The 20,152-nt window shown below is 36.7% G+C and overlaps 5 protein-coding genes across 9 annotated transcripts; 4 read left to right on the forward strand and 1 right to left on the reverse strand.

The window, feature by feature from the left end:
* Window positions 1–1,207: 1,207 nt before the first annotated feature.
* LOC127248134 (purine permease 21-like) lies at window positions 1,208–3,245 on the forward strand. The gene is made up of 3 exons (XM_051270353.1): window positions 1,208–1,363; window positions 1,641–1,760; window positions 1,849–3,245. Exons 2-3 carry the CDS (start codon window positions 1,718–1,720, stop codon window positions 3,036–3,038), a joined length of 1,233 nt encoding a protein of 410 aa, XP_051126310.1. The 5' UTR covers window positions 1,208–1,363; window positions 1,641–1,717; the 3' UTR covers window positions 3,039–3,245.
* Window positions 3,246–4,431: 1,186 nt separating this feature from the next.
* LOC127247800 (uncharacterized) lies at window positions 4,432–5,924 on the forward strand. Its single transcript, XM_051269828.1, has 4 exons — window positions 4,432–4,874; window positions 4,945–5,166; window positions 5,425–5,535; window positions 5,696–5,924. Exons 1-4 carry the CDS (start codon window positions 4,749–4,751, stop codon window positions 5,741–5,743), a joined length of 507 nt encoding a protein of 168 aa, XP_051125785.1. The 5' UTR covers window positions 4,432–4,748; the 3' UTR covers window positions 5,744–5,924.
* Window positions 5,925–6,048: 124 nt separating this feature from the next.
* LOC127247798 (tobamovirus multiplication protein 1-like) lies at window positions 6,049–12,384 on the reverse strand. Of its 4 annotated transcripts, none has more exons than XM_051269824.1 (13): window positions 11,873–12,384; window positions 10,090–10,140; window positions 9,075–9,108; window positions 8,364–8,450; window positions 8,224–8,275; window positions 7,868–8,036; window positions 7,687–7,782; window positions 7,526–7,586; window positions 7,127–7,191; window positions 6,876–6,950; window positions 6,709–6,784; window positions 6,392–6,552; window positions 6,049–6,311 (listed from the first exon to the last, which is right to left on the reverse strand). In XM_051269824.1, the coding sequence occupies exons 1-13, from the start codon at window positions 11,978–11,980 to the stop codon at window positions 6,288–6,290; spliced, it is 1,059 nt and encodes a 352-aa protein (XP_051125781.1). In that variant the 5' UTR covers window positions 11,981–12,384; the 3' UTR covers window positions 6,049–6,287. The 4 variants fall into 4 exon arrangements, with proteins under 4 accessions (XP_051125781.1, XP_051125783.1, XP_051125782.1 ...); XM_051269826.1 differs by lacking the exon at window positions 9,075–9,108 and adding an exon at window positions 11,106–11,168; XM_051269825.1 differs by lacking the exon at window positions 9,075–9,108.
* Window positions 12,385–14,075: 1,691 nt separating this feature from the next.
* Window positions 14,076–14,672, forward strand: LOC127247423 (agamous-like MADS-box protein AGL29). Its single transcript, XM_051269251.1, has one exon. It carries the CDS (start codon window positions 14,076–14,078, stop codon window positions 14,670–14,672), a length of 597 nt encoding a protein of 198 aa, XP_051125208.1.
* A 2,564-nt stretch (window positions 14,673–17,236) lies between these two features.
* Window positions 17,237–20,133, forward strand: LOC127247050 (uncharacterized). 2 transcript variants are annotated; one of them, XM_051268736.1, is made up of 3 exons: window positions 17,237–17,448; window positions 17,653–17,747; window positions 19,007–20,133. In XM_051268736.1, exons 1-3 carry the CDS (start codon window positions 17,281–17,283, stop codon window positions 19,923–19,925), a joined length of 1,182 nt encoding a protein of 393 aa, XP_051124693.1. In that variant the 5' UTR covers window positions 17,237–17,280; the 3' UTR covers window positions 19,926–20,133. The 2 variants fall into 2 exon arrangements, with proteins under 2 accessions (XP_051124693.1, XP_051124694.1); XM_051268737.1 differs by having other exon boundaries at window positions 17,397–17,448; window positions 18,744–20,133.
* The last annotated feature ends 19 nt before the right edge of the window (window positions 20,134–20,152 follow it).

Below are 20,152 nucleotides of genomic sequence, written 5' to 3' on the forward strand. Positions count from 1 at the left end.
TAAGTTCACTTATCAATCAAACACAATCTCACACAATTAATTTAATACTCCTGCTTTGTAACACGAACTACTAGACCAACCCTGGTTTCACAGAAATGGATTAGAAGGAAGCATGGGCTTGATAATATATATGCAAGGAAAATGAGCATTCCAATGCTTCGATACTATTCTTGCTTTCTTTGCCTCTGAGTGACTACTGAATTGAAATGAATTTTGATCATATGTGTCAGTTGTCTTCTTCTTCTCCCCAAACTAAAACAGTTTTTATTTTTAGGAAACAAACAAAGAAAGTACACTAAATAATTGGTCTGGTGCAGGTTGGTTGGCAGGCAGAAATGGCATCATCCGCAGTTATATCTTCCATGCATTCACACACGTGTCTGCTAACTGGGGCACGTGTATAGCCGACTATAGGAGATATACTGGCCATTACCACTACTATTCCACAGTATTCATTATAGTTACCCTTAGTTTTACATTTACCCCCAAACAAAAAAAAATAAAAATAAAAATATAAAATAAATTCAATCCCTATGATTGACACACAATCATAAACCACGTTTTTTTAAAAATAAATAAAAATAAATAAAAATGATCACAGACAGTCAGACATTCATAGGATTTATCAAGTTTGATGAATGTAGACATGTAATTTCGTATTTATCCAGGCTGGCTGGCAAATGGCAATGAAATGAAAGTGATGTAGTGAGGTGATGTAGTGACAATGAAGTTGATATGTCATCCGCAATATATATATATATATATATTTAATTTTATATTTACAGTAAAAAAAAATTCATCTTAATTTTTATTTATTTATTTTCATTTCCATATTATTATTTAATGTATTATTTTTTAAAAAAATTGGTAATATTTTAGTAATTTTATAATTAAGTAATAATAGAGCCATATTAAGTTTTATTAATATATCTATTTATAGTTTTTTAAAATAGTAATTAAATTTGTTATTATTGATATCATTTTATAAATTATAAAAATATTATACAATTAAAGCATAATAATACATTTGAAAAATATATTATAAAAACAATATATATATGTATATATTATAAAAGACAATATATATATGTATATATTATAAAAACAATATATATATATATATATATAACGTGTTCCAACTATAATGAAATTCGTGACAAAAGCAAAACATTTGCAAGATAAAATCTCTTTTTTTGTTATTTCTTTTAATACAAACAGAAGAGATGTCTTAAGTAAAATTGTGAGGTTTATTTAATTTGATGCCCATGTGGCAGTGATGGGCGTTTCATGCTTTTGGTGTATCCTCTTTAGCCGATGAACGAACGGCGGACGGACATCCATGAGCTACCACTGTTACAACATGGTAATATAAAGTTAATTGTCCATAAATTCATTTATAATTTATATATATATAAAAAAAAATTCTGAATTAGGTGTTGTAATTTGTTTGAGTTTAGTATTTAAATAAATTTATCAATCACGAATTTGGTTAATAAAGTTGAAAGATAATACTATTTGGTAATAAACTTGTTATAAATGAATTTTGTACATTGGACTATTGTTTTGTTATTCGAATATTGAGATTCTGATTTTGAGTTTTTATGTAATAAAATTTATTTATACCAAAATCAAACAAACAGAAGTCGGAGGCAAGGTTTCCTTGTCACCTCTTTAATTGCTACTGCTCACACTGATTGATTTCTAAGAGCACGACGCCATGGCAGAACCTCGAGATCTGCTTCCAGCTGATCATGACAGTGGTGAGATGAACTCCTTCTTCTCTCTTTTCTTCTTCTCATTTCGATCTGTCTGTAACTTAATTTCTTTGAATTGAATCGCAATCATAAGGTCTGCCAGCGAAAAGCGAAGAACAGAAGTTTCCAGAAAACCCACAGGGCGTCGTCGACAGGGCATCATCGTCTTCCTCGTCCAGCTTCAGACGATACATATGGTGGCTACAAATGATCATCTACACTATCTTTCTCCTGTCGGGACAAGCCGTCGGCACGCTTCTGGGCAGGCTCTACTTCGACAATGGCGGAAAGAGTCAATGGATGGCGACGCTGGTCCAGCTCGTCGGATTCCCCATTCTCGTCCCCTTCCGCTGGCTCAAAACTCCCGATCATTACAGCAGCAGCAGCAATCCTCCACCACAATTCATTACAATTACGAACGATCGACGACAATTCCCCCAAATTCTTGCAGCCATTTATCTCTTCCTCGGAATATTCGCCGCCGGCGGCTGTATGCTGTACTCCATCGGACTTCAGCACCTCACGGTGACGACGTACACGCTGATCTGCAGCAGTCAGCTAGGGTTCAACGCGCTGTTTTCTTACGTCATCAACGGTCAGAAGCTGACGCCATACATCGTCAATTCCCTCGTCCTCCTCACCGTCTCGTCGGTGCTGCTCGTCTTCGACCCCGACGACGCCGGGGGGAGCCCGAAAAAGAAGAGCAAGTTCGTGCTGGGGTTCATCTCCACCGTCGGCGCGTCGGCCGGCTACGCGCTCATGCTGTCGGTGACGCAGCTGGCCTTCCACCGGATAATCAAGAAGGAGACGGCGGCGGCGCTGGTGGACATGGCGGTGTACCAGAGCCTGGTGGCGTCGGTGGTCATTGTGGTCGGGATTTTCGCGAGCGGGGATTGGAGGAAGGTGCACGGCGAGATGACGGCGTACAAGGCGGGAACGACGTCGTATGTGATGAACCTGGTCTGGACGGCGGTGTCGTGGCAGGTCTTCACGGTGGGCTGCGTCGGGCTGATCTTTAGGGTTTCGGCGCTGTTCTCGAACGTGATCGGCGTGGTCGGGACGCCGCTGGCGCCGGTGCTTGCGGCGGTGTTTCTCGGGGAGAAGATGACGGGGCTGAAGGGGGTTGCCATGGTGGTGGCGATGTGGGGATTGGCGTCGTATATGTATCAGCATTACATCGACGATTTGGAGAAGAAGAAGATGAAGAAGAAGAAGAAAGGATGTAGTGGCGAGGGTGAACAAGTTTCTGAAATTTGTCTTGTAGCCGACGATCAAAGAGGGTAGCCATGGCCGGATCGGAGAATATGTGCTAGCTTCATCATCATTAATTTATTTTGCCATCGCTATTACTAATAAGGTAATCTAAATATTAAAAAAAATTAATGTAAATTATAACTTAATTACTATCTGTTATAATTCGATTCCATAAAAAACTTATTTTTGAATTTTCTCAAAGAAAAAAAAAACTGGTACCAGTGGAATTCATATCAAATTTATAAAATATGAATTATTCTTTTAATTTTTGAATATGAACTTAAATTTGCACGTAACAAAATTGAATAAAATTATGTCATTTCTTATAATGTCTGATAAATATACTAAACACGTAGCATCTAAGTACTGGAATGATATGCATATATAGTACTCCCATCATCAAAGATAATGACTATGTGTATATAGGTATTTTTTGAGCTTTTGACATTTTTAACAATTTTTATTTAAAAAAATTATAATTAAATATTATTATATATATATATTTTTTTAAATTACAAAACTCTCTGTTTAAAGGCAGCTAGTACTATTCATTTATTAGTTTATAGCATATATTTCATGCCAATGCATATTAAAAGATGAATAAAATCATTTCATATTTCTTATAATGTTTTTAAAAATATACTATTGTGTTTGTTTGGGGATTGGATTGGATTTACACTGTTCATCCAATTTTTTCCCCCAAAAACATCAAATCAAACACTTATTTTTCATTTTTTATATTATACTAAAAATCAAATTTACATTCAAAACATCACATCAACACTTATTTATATCGCATCATATAATTATTCAAATATAAAATTTTTACTATTCAAATCCCAGCTCAAAATCCAAACCCCCAAACAAACACATTGGACTCAAAATCTTGTACTTGGACTCAAAATCTTGTACTTGGATCCTATGTGGTTAAAGCCCAAAATGTGGTGGGTACAAAACGGATCGGGTACATTCCGGGTCGGAGTTCTCCAATCGGGTTGACTCCACAATGACTCTTTCCTCCTCTTTCTTTTGCCACTCGGACGGTCAAGGCTGCCCCGGCACTCGCCGGAACCGGAAGGGTCTCAATGAAGAAGAACACCAGGCCATGCTCAGAGCTCTCGGTCGCGTCTTCCCCGAGCTCTTGGCCCGCAATGGCGTCAAATTCGGCGAGTCTTGGTTTCTTTCAAGTTAATTGCACAATATCTCTATTGTGGTAGAAAACATCTTACTCAAATCCAGGCCTTGTATATATTATATGGGCCCAAATCAAGGTCCAGTCCATTATATGGGCTTCAATTACCATATGGGCTTCAATTACCATCTGCCAGATCCAATTCTATATCTAGACTTCATTCATGTTAGGCCCATTTATTGGGCCCATGCCATTATATGGATTTAAAGAAACGTACGCACCACTCTCTCTTTCTCGAGTCTCGTTGCCTTACTAATTCAAGCTGCATAGAATCGCATTTTTGCGTGAATCTCAGAATGAAGTGATTTTCGCCTTCTTCAAGCGAAATCCCTAGTGAATTTCTCTCTGATTTCTCACCCACCCTGAATAATTTGCCCCAGGCAGAAAGCTGATCAGAACTCCCAACCAAATAGTGCTCAGAATGAAAGCTTCGATCTTGATGATGAAATTGAGCAATTGATGAAGCTCCTGCTCTTACCAGATTCCGAAGAGGCCAATAAAACGACATTCTCCGAAGAACCACAGGAGTGACGGGGAGAAGAGAAGGTATGGGAATGGAGAGACTGAAGGAAATCGCGCCATTTGTGAGAGAAGCGCTGCACCATACTGCACGAGTAGCAAAATTCCTCTGCTTCGTTCACGTCTGCAGCACCTACCTCTGCGGCGTAGCTATGGTACGTTACGGTTAAGCTTCCTCATGTATTGAAATTGACGAAACGTTTCTTCTGATTCCCTGCATTGCAGTTAACCGGCCCCAGTATGCTCCCAACGTTCAATCATGGCAACATTGTTCTGACCGAGACAATAACGAAGCGTTTGGGTAGAGTCGGATCGGGCGACGTTGTGGTCGTGCGGAGACCCGATGAACCAAGAAACGTCGTCTGCAAGAGAATCAAAGCTGTTAATGGCGACGCAGTTTCATATCTGTCTGACGCCGAGACAAGCTCCGAGCGCGAGACTGTTGTTGTAATTGCTCTCCAACTTCTCTATATTCTGTTGTGCTCACTGACTTGATCTTCGGCCGCCATGTGTTTACCTGTTGAACCAAACCCTAGAGTTAAGGGAAATGGAATTTCCTTTCTATGATTTTGGGGAGATACTTTCATCTGCAATCCATTTGCATTGCACTGCATTGACATGCTTATCTGCACACTGCATTTGTTCCTTCTGCCAGACAAAATCGGATTGCAGAATAATTGAACAACTGGTTTTACAATTATATAGGTACCGAAGGGGCATCTTTGGGTGGAGGGAGATAACACGCACAACAGTCGTGATTCCAGACAGTTTGGTGCAGTTCCTTATGCAATGGTGGAATCCAGAGTATTCTTTGTGGTAAGCCCTTCTTCATTTCCTCTTCCCCAATAGCCCTTTCTTTTAGATCTCCTCAAATTGAAATCTCACATGTACTATTTATTGTTCAGTTCCATAAATGCAGTAATTAATCCCTTTTGTAAGTTTAAGATAATTCAGCCTTGCTTTCTCCTATCAACAGGTATGGCCCCCAAAGGATTTCCGGTTAATTGGTAGCAAGGTTTCATAAGTTGAACTTGCAGTATGCATCAGGGCAAGTTTTTACAGTGTTCATGATGATTTGATTAATGTTTTGGCTAATTTCTTGTTTGTGTACAAGAGCCAAGAGGAGATGAAATCAGGCAAGAAGTATGAAAAACATTATTAGATGTTTGTGAGGAAATGGAAATAATCAAAATATTATTGGAAATAACATTTCTTTCGGCATATGTTAGTCTCTTTCTTGCCCTGTTTTCCAGCCACAATCCCACCCATGACCCAACTGTGATTTAACTATTTTGTTAAGAGAATGAAAAGTCTGAAAAAGATCATCTCTGAAGTAAGAACTAAAGCTTTAACCAGTCTAACGAGTCACAAATGAACCAACATGGTGTTTTCAAGATTAGCACACTAATATGTACAATAACTATTGCCGACCAAAACATGGGAAGGTTACTGTATCGAACTTTCATTGCCTGAAGTTGTAAAGCTTCTAATCCTGCTTGCTATCGAGCTTTCTTTGTCTGATGTTTAGAATCTTGACGGTCTTTCCTTTCTTTGTGCGTATATTTATTTCATATTGGACTCGCTCTCGAAACCTGCAAGCATCAAGCATTAAACACTTTCTTATGTTGCACTGCCTCGCATAATTAAATTCTGCAAATGCAAGAACTAGAACCTGAGCACTTGTTGCAGCAGTCCAGCACCTTGGATAAGGTGTCACCATGGTACCCTCACTTATAAATGCTATAGTTCCTTCTGATTCTTGTCTTTGGATCACAGCTGGTGGTGGCAATTCCCTCATCACAAATAGAATGAAAGCTGAGGGAACTGATGAACCTGGACAACGTGGTTAGACATAGATTAGGGAAAGAGCATAGTCACCAGTTCCATGATCCATCGTCTTCTTAAACTAAGATCTGAACACTTAAACGGCATACTACAAGGAATCCTATGCAAGCATAAGTAAAAGTTTCAGGCTTTCGATGAAAGTACCAATGAAATAGTACAGCACCAGTAGAAGAGAGGTGTAGAGAACATCTATTTCCCACCCATTCCAGCGATAAAACAGCTGCAACCAAGAGATGGTTTGAGTTAAATGACATGGCTTGAAAAAAGGAACTTGAAAGAATCATGTAATGAAATCCGCAAGGAGTGCTTACAGGTATGTTTGTAGTTATTGCAATCAGAGCACTTGAGGAAAAACTTATCACACAGACAACTGCCAGACTGGCGACCTGTGGTGCACACCAATTTAAGAGATAAATTTTTTGTTAGAAAAGTGCAAGATACAGTGTTTAAAGAATCAGAGAAACGACTTCATTCAGCATCAAGGGAAGTGCTGAAAACCAGAGGTGTCATGGGGGACCAATGCAATACATTATTTATGATACAAACCGAACAGATAAACTACCTTCCACATTTCTGATGAAGCCCACTCGGATCTCACTTGTTTCATTTTAAAGAACAATATGAATCCTGAAACCAAATATGATTAATGAAACAAAACAGATGTATATTGCAGTATATATTAACATGTACTTATTGTCATGTTGTATCTATTCTGGTTTTTTATGAAGAATTTTTTATTACAGAGTCTAAGATGTCTGAAGTATTGCCTTCAATGTGACAGAAAAGAATCACATCCAATTAAAAACTTTCACAATCTAGGGGTATGTTTACTATAAAGGATTGGTTGGGATAATCCCCTGAAATAAACACACTCTAGGAGTATAGCTCTCATAAGCACATTAAAAGATATCACTACCACATAAAATGAGAAAAATAAGAGAAGAGTGGTAAAAGTGGTCACCGTAGAATGCCAAGGCTCCACCCAGCAAAAGAACAATTACAGCAATGAGATCCACATATACCTGGGCGATGATAACATTTCCCCAAGTAACCAATGTGATATAGTTTCAGCAAGGATAAAAATAATGGACATGGAAAATATTTCGATGGCTGAATACATGCCTGAGCAATAACAGTAGTTTCAACAGGGTTCTTTCGCATTGCAATATGTATGAGAACAGCTGATGTTATCATCATTGAAAAAATTATCACAATAACCTGGTATAAGTGTTGTTGTGAGACAAGATAAAAGGTCAAGTGACAAACGAAGAAAATAGACTGAAGCAATGAGGTAGCCTCATACCAGAATCACTACTTTCTGGCGGCTTCCTATATGGAGAGAAGACCTGAAGGAGCAGCATCTACGGCAAATAGCTTTAGAATTAGCTTGCTTCCCCTTTTCCAGCAAAAGTTCTTGGGAATTGTCTTCTTCATCGTCGTCGTCATCATTTGACTGATGGCAAAGGTCAACCCTGCAAACCATAAATAAAAAATGAGAGTTATCTTACTTTATCTGTATAACCAAATACAATTGGAAGACTCAGAGGACAACCATTTCTAGCCACTTCAAATTGTATGATTTTATTAGAAAGAAAAGGCACATAGATATAGAGATGACGGAAAATTATATATGATACATTGTTTATTGGAATAACTTACCAAAATGATAGCAGAAGTAGAAATGCAGCAATAAAAAGAATTCTGGGGATGGCTGCAAATGATTATTTGTGTGAGGTAAGTATTGCCAATTACACCATCCAGAAAGTTTTATCATCACCAGAGATTGACAATGTCCTCACCCATTACGAAGAAACCACAGGAATGAGACCAGCAAACCCAACCTTTACAAGCAGCCACAAGAGCTAATACAAAATGAAGCAAGTAACCTGCCAGATATAAATAAAATTACAATGCCATGAGTTAAATAGGATTATTAACTGAATATGCTGAGAACCAAAACTGCCATAGCTTTAGATAGATAGAAAATTAACATTATCACAAAATAATAAGCTTTATTCATCCTCAACTGTTCAAGCCAGCAGTACAACAGTAGGAGAGTAAACTCCTCTTTATGCCGTTGTGGGATTATTTTATGTTCTCTGTGAGAGTGAGTGGCATAAAAACAAACACGAACATAAAAGATTATATACATACGCTTAGAATCAGAGAAAAGAGGATATCGGTAGTGATGATCACAAATGAATTTTCAAATAATGGATCTAAATCAAGTGCACCACGTAAATTAATTAAAAATTTCTTTACAAGTTCAAGTTATTATGAACTTCTTGTTCTTCACATTTCATTGGTTAAAAGCATCCCCAAACACACTCAGTTATATATAAGTCCTTAAGAGGCTAGTTTCCTTGTTTCAACTTTGTATTTTGAGAGAACAAGTAGCAGTATGGCTGTTCTGTCATCTAAAGAGTACAATAGTATTTGCAAGCCTTCATGCGGACGGCATCCACACATCAAATGAAATGTTCTTAAGTCATAAGGTGAGTAATGCTCACCTAAATTAGAGGATCCAATTATTAGATGAAAGACCTGAGATTTGGAAAATAAAACAAAAAATCATCAGATGTAATTAAAAATAAAAGTGTGGCAAAAAGAGACGGGTTTAAGAGACCTGAGATACAATTCCTGGTCAATTTCTATCATACTAATAGAAAGCAAAATATTGGCCTCAAACACTCTTTTTGATCCTCCAGTGCCTAGAACTGAGATATTCAATATCCCAACTGCTATTCAAGTGTTTGATCAACAGCATCAAGGGCCTACTTTCAAAGTAAGATGGCATGATTGAAGTGAACAAGTGTAAGGATAGCATCATTGCGGTTGGCACTAGGCTCTTAACTTTTTTTTTTTTTTTTTGTTATCTCAACTATTTTCCAATTTTTTTAAAAGTAGGATCCACTTATATTATTCTATTTTTATCATAAGTTCACAAATATATTATATACATTTGAAATTCCCTATTTTCTTATAAACTAATTTATGTTAATTATGTATATATATATTTTTTTATTACGTGAATCTTTTTCTATAAAATAATATTCATATTAAATATACTCTATTGAAGTATATTTTCTTAAACTTTCAAAACACATTTTAAATTTATTTTAAACTAAATATTTATTTTACATCATACCTCAATTTACAACCAAACAACATCTTATTACTCAACAGAAAAACCCAACTTCCAACCACAACTCAAACTTATAACTAAGCGCACCCATATAACTCATGTACCATGGAAAATTTTAAGTAAAATTAAAGTATATCTATAGAGGTTTGAGAACAATACATATAGCTGACAGAGATCCAATCAAACGGAAATAAGGCAATCAAATAAAATTCTAAGCATGATGAAAAAGATTGCTTAATTCAGCCTACTCTGTCTAAAACATGAGCAAGATTGCATAATATGAACAGTTTATTTTGCATTTGTGGCCGCAAAGGGCTGTATACACTTAGTAATGTAGGGAATCATATAAAAGAAAACAAAGAATCCCAATAAATGCTTACTTTCTGACGGGTCCATCCAATCTGTGAATTCCTTGCATGTATCCTTATCAACTGCAGAATAGATTATGGGAAACCAGTGACTAAAAAGAAAAATACTCCAAGAATCAACAGCAGAGTGCAGTGCCTGGTTCCACAATATGCATATTGGGTGTTTAGTCATTATCTTAAAACTGAAAATGTAATATATCTGCTAATCTAAATCAATTTGTATCAGAAAAGCATTATGCTCAAACAAATGACCAAGCTCCAAGAATTAAATTATTAAATTGCTTTCACATATATAACAGGAACGCTTGTGCATGAATCCATTCTTTTAGTGCTTACTAAATCAATCAGGTTAGAAACATTATAAAAGCATGCATGAAATGATTGCCAAACAGTATATACAACACTAGATAAAAGCAGATGTAATTAAGAAGATCCATTCTAGCACCAGAAATATGGGGAATAGCTATAATGGTGGATTTCAGTGATAACAGGAAGCCACAGCTGGTCATTATGGTATTTTGGCGGATGATGCCTAGAAGTTTGCATTTTCAATGTGAAAATATGCAACAAAGTATTTTGGATCTATTAGCATACTTCTAGAGCAGCAAACATCATGTTGGACATGTTATCATAAACAAACTGGATATAGTTTTAAAATAGTTTTACATAAATATAGTTTTGAATTTCTTATTTCGACATGAATACACTTGTAATCACAAGAACTTCCGGAAGTACTGTGCTCTACTTAATGGTGAACAATGGCATAATTGTCCTATGTTCAGAGCTAGCAACACTCAGTATGGTTGATTGCCTGGATAGAAGATATTCACACTAAGCAACACTCAGTATGGTCGATTGCCTGGATAGAAGATATTCACACTAAGCAACACTCACTACTTAATTTCACATAAAATCACTAACGTAGCCGGTCACATATTAGTCATGAATCATGCCAACTGACATTATTAAGCTATGTAAGTAAGGCAGCACCAAATCTGACTGGCATTGAAAATGTGTGTAACTCTTACCTACATATTCCTCAATGATGATTACAGACCAAGACTGGCGATTTTGGCGTGTTTGACCGTTGCCTCGAAACACATAATTTAAAACCGATTTTGGCTATATTTGTCAGGCTATTTTGGAAGTACAACCACTTATGAAAAATGCCACAGTAATGAGTCCCATCCATTGCCCTCAATATGTTAATGTTCAATAATTCACACCCTTTCAAATGTGATACGATTTAAAATCAAGAAAACCACAGTAATGAATGATTCTTTGGATCTCCAATATTAAAACCGAAGGATAGATGTTAAAATTGAAAGAATGAAATAAAACAGAATACTCTATTACAATTGAAAACGCTAATCTTTTTCAAGAAACTTGTTCTCAACACAAGAATGTCATCTTCAAACTGGGATCTTAACATATGATTTGCAAAACAGTATCGCACCACAGAGCCATCTATGTCAATTTTATGAGGACCGCAATTCTCCATCCATCAAAATTAGACTAAACCCCTAAGGCGCTATACCAAACTATGATGTCAAAGAAAAGACTCAAAACCTTCCCCTTGATCGAAATTGAAGTGAGCAACAAAAGAAAAAAATTGAAAGCAAACACGCACAACACCGACGTAAAATTTCAAACACTACTTTCAGTTTCGCAAAACCCTCTCCAAAAAAAAGGCAGGAAACCAACTTAGCCATTAAAAAACCAACAGAAAATATGCAAACTGCATCCATACACCAACATACAGCCATTAAAATTAGAAAAGAGACGCCGCAGTTACCTTATAGAAAGCAAGAAACGCAATCACACCATCAACAAAAGCCAGCCCGACATTCACTCCCGCCACCGCCTCCGGGTAGCAGCTCCGCCTGTCTCTCAATTCCAGCATGTTTTTCCCCTTTCAAATCCCTGATTCTCCTACACAACAAACTCCCTCGCTCGAGCGTACAAATTAGCTCCAACAACGAGACCAAACGGCCAATGCAGAGACGCGAGATTCTGCCAGCGATTCTCTACAAGCCCCAAAACCATACAAACACACACAGGCTTGCGCACCTAAAATCAATCAATTCCCAATTCCAATCGGAACTTAGCAAGGAAACAAAGTATGGCGGCACGGCAAGTATTGAACGATATCTCCTCCTCTCCCTATAATCGTCGTCCCGTATCTTCACATTCCGCAGTTATACAGATCTTCCTTGTGGGCTCCCCGCGGTTTCCCTATATACCACCTATCACAGTCCTACTCTCAAATCTTCTGCATATATGTTGTGTTGTGAGATAGGTGGCAGGTTTTCATGTCTGTTCGTTTTTTTAGAAAAAAATAAAATTAAATTAAAATAACATTTTAGAAGACTCGGCGATAGAAAGTCGTGTTGTTTTAATCCTATTATTTCAGACACGTGGCATCATCTTATTTAATTTAATTTAATATTTTTATTTTTTATTTTTTGATATATTAACTTGGGTACATTTGACCCACCGAAATTACGTACCCAATGCATCAACATGAATATGCAAAAATCCTCCATTCATTCAGATATTTTAGTTTCATTTCCTTTTTTATTGTGGAAATATGAGACTACGTTGTACTCATTTATCTAATTCCTCCTAGAGATTTAGATGTGTGATTATGTAATTTTGTTTCAAATAATTTTACTTGAAAATAATTACTCCCTCGGTCGTTCAAATATCTACTTCACGAGTTTTAATAAAAATGAGTAATAATTGTTAATTTTTTTTTATAGTAAACAGGTATAAAAATAGAATGATTTTTCTATTTAAAAAGAAAATGAGAATATTTTTCGATAACAACTCAAAAAGAAAAGTGAACATAGATTTGAACGACGGATGAAGTATTAAATATAATATTTTATACTCCCTCCGTCCCATATAATATGGGTGTATTACCGTAGAAACAGAAATTTATGTAAAGTATAATTAGTAAGTAATTAAAAAATATATTAATAAAAATAAATTATAGATTAAGATTAAGATAACTAAATATTTTAATTAAGATTAAAAAAATTTTAAATTTTAAATTTTAAAATATAATTAAAGTGTATAATTAATTTTTTTATAAAAAAAAGAACAAATTATGTGGAACAGAGGAAGGGACTATTAAATACTCCATCAATCCACTCGGTATACATTTCATTTTATTAACTATAATAGGCTAAGGCTATGCTTGCATATCAATTTTGAAATTTTTATCTTTTATACAAAGAAAATTTTTTATCTTTTAAACAAAGAAAAATTAAAAATATTTTATCCATCTCAATTCAAAATATTTTTTAAAATCATTTTTCTTATTTTATTCAAAAGTATTTCTTTCATATTTAAAAAATAATAACAATACATTAATATTAAAATATCATTTAATTTTTACTTGACTTACAATCACACACTTACATATACCATTATTTGTACATAAAATCAAAATCACATGCGAAAAATATCAAAATATTTTGCACACTTTCACTAAAATACTATTACTTCACGGAAAGAGTAATACTTTTCTCCGTTATGTAATATGCTCATTTGATTAGGCATAAATTTATAATAAAAGAAAATATTATGATTTTTTATTTGAAAAGAAATAAACATGAAGTATTTTTTCATAGCAATCTAAAAAAAGTTAGTATAAATTTAAACGAGGATAGTATATATATATATATATATATTTGTTTTTTTGCTAAAAAAAAAAAGAAAAAAAGAAATGAGTCTAATTGGAAACATGAATCATCAACTTGTTTTTTGAAGAGGATTATTATTTTGCCATTTTATAAAAAATGAAAATCTCATACAAATCGACACTTATTACGCCATTCAATTATTAATTATTGTAAAATTTTATTTATCACTATTGTCCATAAAAATTATTTAAAAATTTAACATTCATATTTTATGGAAACCACATACGTGTATATATATACACGTATATCCACCTAGATTTATCAAATAATAAAATAAACAAACCATCAATGGCGCATGGGAAAAAAACCAAAGGGCGACAAAAAATCGAGATGAAACTCGTCGCCGACGACAACGCACGACGGATCACGTTCACGAAGCGCCGCGGAGGGCTCTTCAAGAAGGCAATGGAGCTGTCGGCGCTGTGCGGGGCGGAGGTAGCCATAGTCGTCTTGTCCGCCGCCGGCAAGGCTTATTCATTCGGCCATCCATGCGTCGACTCCGTCGTCGGCCGATTCACAGACCAAAACGACGTCGGAGGCGACGAAGATGATGACGATGACAAGTGCAATAATAGTTGCGCCGCCGACGAGCCGGTGCTGAGCCGGTTCACTGAGCAGAGCGATAAATTGAATGAGGAGCTGGAGAGCGCCAAGCGGCGCGGGAAGGAGCTAGAAGAGGCTTTGAAGGGCTCGGTGGGGCCGATAACTGGCGACTACTTGAGCCGGCTGGATTTGGCTCAGCTTCAGCATCTCAAGGAAGGTTTGGAGAAGCTGCGGGACGACATAAGCGGCGCCGTGGGTGGCTCGGCTGAGGGATCGAACCTGGCTAAGGTCAAGGAAGGGGGTGCATTGGATCCAATTCCTTATAATTGGTTGAAATTATGAAAATAATAATAATAATAATAATAATAATAATAATAATAATAATTTGCTGAAATATAATAATTGGATAAAGTGCAACCCATGGTGCCCCCAATGATTTTTAACAATAAATTAATTACATTTTTGCAATTAGTTTACTGCGTTTGACAGGTTGAGATGTGTTGAGTGAAGCTTGTAATGGTGGCAAAATGTGGCTTGTGGGCATCGTTTGGCCTGGTTAGATCGGATCATCTGTCTCTTATTTTCACACAATATATACATATGTATAATATATATATATTATATATTATGTATTGGAATAAAAGGATAAAGTTTATTATTTAGATAGAGGATACCATGGGAATCACAATATTTGTCTGGAATTATCCATTAAAAAGATGTTGATGACTTAAATATTGAAGGAAGTATTTAATTATTAAAAATTAAATAATGAATAATAAATATTATATAAATAATAATTTGGAAATGAGGGTATAGTCTGTAAACCTTTTAACTTTTAGGTCTCTTTGTATTTGTGGTGCAAGCATTTACAATCTATCATTTAAACCATCTAATGAATATTTTATGATAATTTACTACTATCTCATATCGTGCACAAATATATGTCCCTCAAGATAAATACTGTGGTTATTTTTAATTTTTATAATAAAAAGATATAATCTTTGAATAAATAACAAAAATAAGAATAATTTTACAAAAATGAAAAAAAAAAAAAAGCAATATTTCTAATAAACAGAGATAATAGTATGATTTTACTATACATTATAAATATCAAATTTGTAAAATGTATTCAACACTCTCTCAAAATAACGTTATTTTAAAATTATAATAAAATCATTATGACCAATTAATACTAAGTAGAGTACCTTATCAACTCCAACATTTCTTACAAGGTTTAGATATATTAAACAGTGGCCATGTAGGTCGAATTTTATAGACAGCAAATATTCTGATGGGACAGAAAGCACCTTTTCATTCACGACAGGTGATTATATCCAGAGAGGAGAATCGCTCTCCGCTCTGCTTTTGGTGTGGAAATAGAAAAAACGGCCTGGATATAGTGGTCTTTGCTTTTTACTCCACTCTCAAGTGCACGACTTACCTTACAACGAAAGCGGGTGCCCGTTGGGCTCACGTCCCCACATTCACCTGTGAAATTCCAATACTACCCCTGCTACTATTCCCAATCGTTCTCCCTCTAAAGATACCTTATATAAACTAACTCCCCAGTCTGGCACCATCCATAAGGCATTCCAAGCAGATCAGGTCATGGAGAAAAAGAATTCGTCCAGTTCTAGTTTCTCGGTTTTTTTCAGGAAGCTGAAAAGGAAGGGGAGCGAAAGCGGCGGCGGCGGCGGTCGTGCGTGGCCGTGGAAGCTGAAGAGCTTCTCCGGGAAGAGCTGGTTCAACTTGCATTGTTTTGTCGATGATATCCTTTTTAAGATCGTATCGGTCATAGAGGCCATTTTTTTGGTATCCACACTCTGCTTGTTCTTCCTTTGTTGCGGATGCCATTTCTGATTTTATCAAAGCTGGTGCTCCATGTGAAAATATGAATCGATTCATTTCTCGTTCATCTCGTGGAAAGTAGTGATGGTCAAGTTCCTTTTCACGCGGATAATGCAACCGATTAGTCGTCGCAGCTGTAGGCAGATTATCCAGAGATTTGCTTCTGATTTCTCATAAATTCGTTTATTCGTCAGTGTTGTATTCTTTGATTTTATTCATTCTCTTTGTCAAGCTACACACATATATTCAAATTTCTCGAAATTTTACTGCCTGCTTTACTTTCCAATTTCCGTATATATTCAGTTATCTGCTCGAACTTTCTTCCTTTCGATTGTGAAATATGGAGGCTTGTCTTCTGCAACTGTGATCGTTCACCTTAATAACTTCAATGATAAGATGCCATTGTAGTTCTGTTGTGAAACGTTAACCTTGCTTTCTTACTTGGTAAAACCATGGCAGTTACAGCAATTTGAGTGTTTTCCCTGAGATTTGCAAATTCCAGAGAATTCCGAAACTATTTTATATGATCTAATAATTCTTCAGTATCAATATGTGTTTGGTTTAGTGTTTGTGTGGTTAGATTTTTTTATTGTAAATGTAATACAGTAGTTGGGAAAAAAAATTGAAAGCCAAACGCCAATGTATGTTTTTTTGCACAGTAATAATGCTGGCAATTTGATACCCAACGGTCGAGTATTACTCCATATAGTATTAATTAAAATTTAATTATTGTTAAATAAAAATATATGGCAATAGGGGGGGTGGCTAAGTGTTGAAATAAATGTACGAACAGCTGTAATGGCCCGTTTGAACCTATGGCTGCTTCAGATTTGTATTGAAAATTGAATATTTTTTCCACTATTAAATTCGATTGATATTAATTCAGCGTAAGTAATGAAATATATGGTGAGTGTCTTTATGTGAATTTATGGGCCTACTATGTAGTTTGTATGGGCCGACCACGGTCCGAGCCTAAAGATTAACCCGCCCAAACACGCGTACAATGATTCGGATTCGGATTCGGGTCATTCTCGATTCGAATCTGAATCCCTAAATTGGGAATGAATGACAACTTCGAATCATTCGTTCGCATTGTGCGATTATGCATGCTTTGATGATCCAGCTTCATGGATTCCAGATTCCATGTTATTACATATTAGGGTTATTACTTGGATTCAGGGAACCTTCTAACCACAACTGGAGTACGCATGAAATCCACGATGTTCTTGTCGATAACGCCGGTTGGAGCCTCAGTAGAAGAGCTACGCAGGTATTTTATATCTTTGAGTGCGAAATGTGTGTTCCTGGTTACTATTAAGTAGATATTTGCTTCAGTAGGAGAGCTGAGAAAACGAAGAGGAACTGCGTATAATTGCCCCTTGTTCACTGGAGAAAATTACTTAATTTACAGGTCTATGGAAGATGATTAGGTATTGATTCAATTCTTAATTAACGATTTTCTGCATTGTTCCAGTCAGGGCAAATTTTTGGAAAGGTGGCCACTGGCCAGTGGAATGATGCATTCCCACAAAGAGCACGTCGCAGTAGAAAGTGCTACATGGCGAGAAGGTAATAATCTTTATCTAGTTGAGCCATTTCTTCTTTCCTCTATTGCATATAGAATCAGCGGAACATTGCAATGGTGGCACTTCATTGACACGGCACTTTGCACTCAACCTCAACACTATATTAGCGTATTTTGTTTGTAAGTCAAGAAATTGGAAGATAATAAGGATGTGATTTCCCCCCTGTCATAGCAAATCATAATAAGAAAGTGAAAAACCTTTGTTTTGGTAACAGAGGTTGATTAATTGGCTATGCTTGTATAGTTTTCCTATAAGTTGTTGATTTTCTGTATAACTACTTTCTCACTTGTTTTATGGGTATGTTTTTTTCGTAGCATGATTTTTGGTTGTGTATAATGATGTATAATGACATACTGAAACAAAAAAAAATGTGGGAAAGTCGAAATCACCTTTGCTTGTCCTGCCACATGCTTTTCGTGTTTGATGTAGGTATAATTAAAATAATATAATGAAAAAACTATCCTCTAGGATTATATGTCAGTGTTTGTTTGAGAACTCGAATTATAAACATCATATAGTTATAAATGCCTAACAAATTACATTTCCTTTGTACAATGTCATACAGTTAGGTATGGGAGAATTGAAATGACATGGTGAGAAAACCACCCTCTAGGATTATATGGATATATTGGTTTGGGAAAGTAAAATTATGAACATCATATAATTATAAATGCCTAACAAATTACATTTATCCTTCGGTCAAATGTCAGCAGTGTTGCCAGGTGTTACCTCGATATGGCGTGGCTGTTGCCCGGAAAATCTGTAACGTATTAATTATTTCAAAATCCTGCATTGATTGCCACCCAATTCTTTAAACATGTGAAAATAGTACAGACTAGAGATTTATGCTAATCCGCCTTGGATTGGTTGAACCCGCCGCCGTGTTACACAATCAATGTGTGAACAAAGAAAAGTTTATTTAATAAGATTTCCTGTGTCACTTTCCTCATATACCCTGAAAATCTTTCCTTCGTCTTAGGTTTCTAAGTTTGCTAACATGGCTCCTCCACGGGGAAGGAAGACATCGCAAGGGCGAAGGAAAATCGAAATGAAAGTGGTAGAAGATGAAAATGCCCGGATAGTCACTTTCTCTAAACGGCGTGCGAACCTCTTCAAGAAAGCCTTAGAACTTTCTGTGGTGTGTGGGGCTCAAATCGCCCTTATAATTTTCTCTATGGGGGGACGAGCCCATTCATACGGCCATCCTAACATAAGATCTGTTGTTGATCGTGTTTTTAACAGAAATCCGATGCCAAACTTGCCAGATTCTGGTTCTGGCTCCGGCTCCGGCTCCGGCTCTGGCTCTGGTTCTGGTTCTGGCTTCGGCTGTGGTTCTGTTTCTGGCCCCGGTTCTGGTTCTGGTTCTGGTTCTGGTTCTGGTTCTGGCTCTGGCTCTGGCTCTGGCTCCGGCTCCGGTTCTGGTTCTGGCTCCGGTTCCGGTTCTGGTTCTGGCTCCGGTTCCGGTTCCGGTTCTGGTTCTGGTTCTGGCTCTGGCTCTGGCTCTGGCTCTGGCTCTGGCTCTGGCTCTGGTTCTGGTTCTGGCTCTGGCTCTGGCTCTGGCTCTGGCTCTGGCTCTGGTTCTGCACCTGAACCTGAACCTGCACCTGATCATGCTCCTGCTCTTGCACCCGCTCCTACTCCATCAAATCATACGCCTGAGACTCAACATCTAATATATCAGTACGGCCGAACAATTGCAGATCTGGAAGTACAAAAGAAAAAATCGAAAGATATTGAAGCAGCTTTGGAAAACTCAGGGTTTGATGTTACCGAAGAGGGCATCAACATGCTCGACATTCACCAGCTCAAGTATCTAAAAGCTAAGATGGAGAAACTCAGAAAAAATCTGCGCTGCTGTGCCAATCTACCTCAGATAACCTCTGCTGAGCCATCATTCACGTTAGACGATGGAGCTGGGCCATCAAATACAAAAGCTGTTCCAGACACAGGTGAGAATGATGGGATTGATCCATCTCAAAATTCTTCTGCCTGGCTGAGGCTGGAGATGCCGACTGTCGACAAGCAAGGTAGCGAGAGCAGGGACAAATCGAATGGTTTTCCCGCTCTTTGGTCAAAATCGAAGAATAATATTGATCTCTCAAAGGTGAGGGGGGATGTAGATGATCCTTTTCCAATCCCACCTGATTGGTTGGCTCTGTGATTTATTGGTGGATTTGCTGGTGTCTGAATAATTTGGAGTTGGCTGGTTTTTTTAGTATGCTTTTTACAAAGACAATTAATAATGTTAGTGTTGAGTTTATGCTCTACAGATTCAAAATTATGTGATGAGTCTGTGTCTTGTGTTTCCATTTGGTTTATCATTTGCTGGACCAGAGTCATTTTCATTTATAAAATAATATTTTAATTATGCAAAGTTATTATTCTGAA

This window comes from Andrographis paniculata, unplaced genomic scaffold, assembly GCF_009805555.1.
Source record: "Andrographis paniculata isolate CXL003 unplaced genomic scaffold, ASM980555v1 Contig32END, whole genome shotgun sequence".
In the NCBI taxonomy this organism is placed as follows: domain Eukaryota; kingdom Viridiplantae; phylum Streptophyta; class Magnoliopsida; order Lamiales; family Acanthaceae; genus Andrographis; species Andrographis paniculata.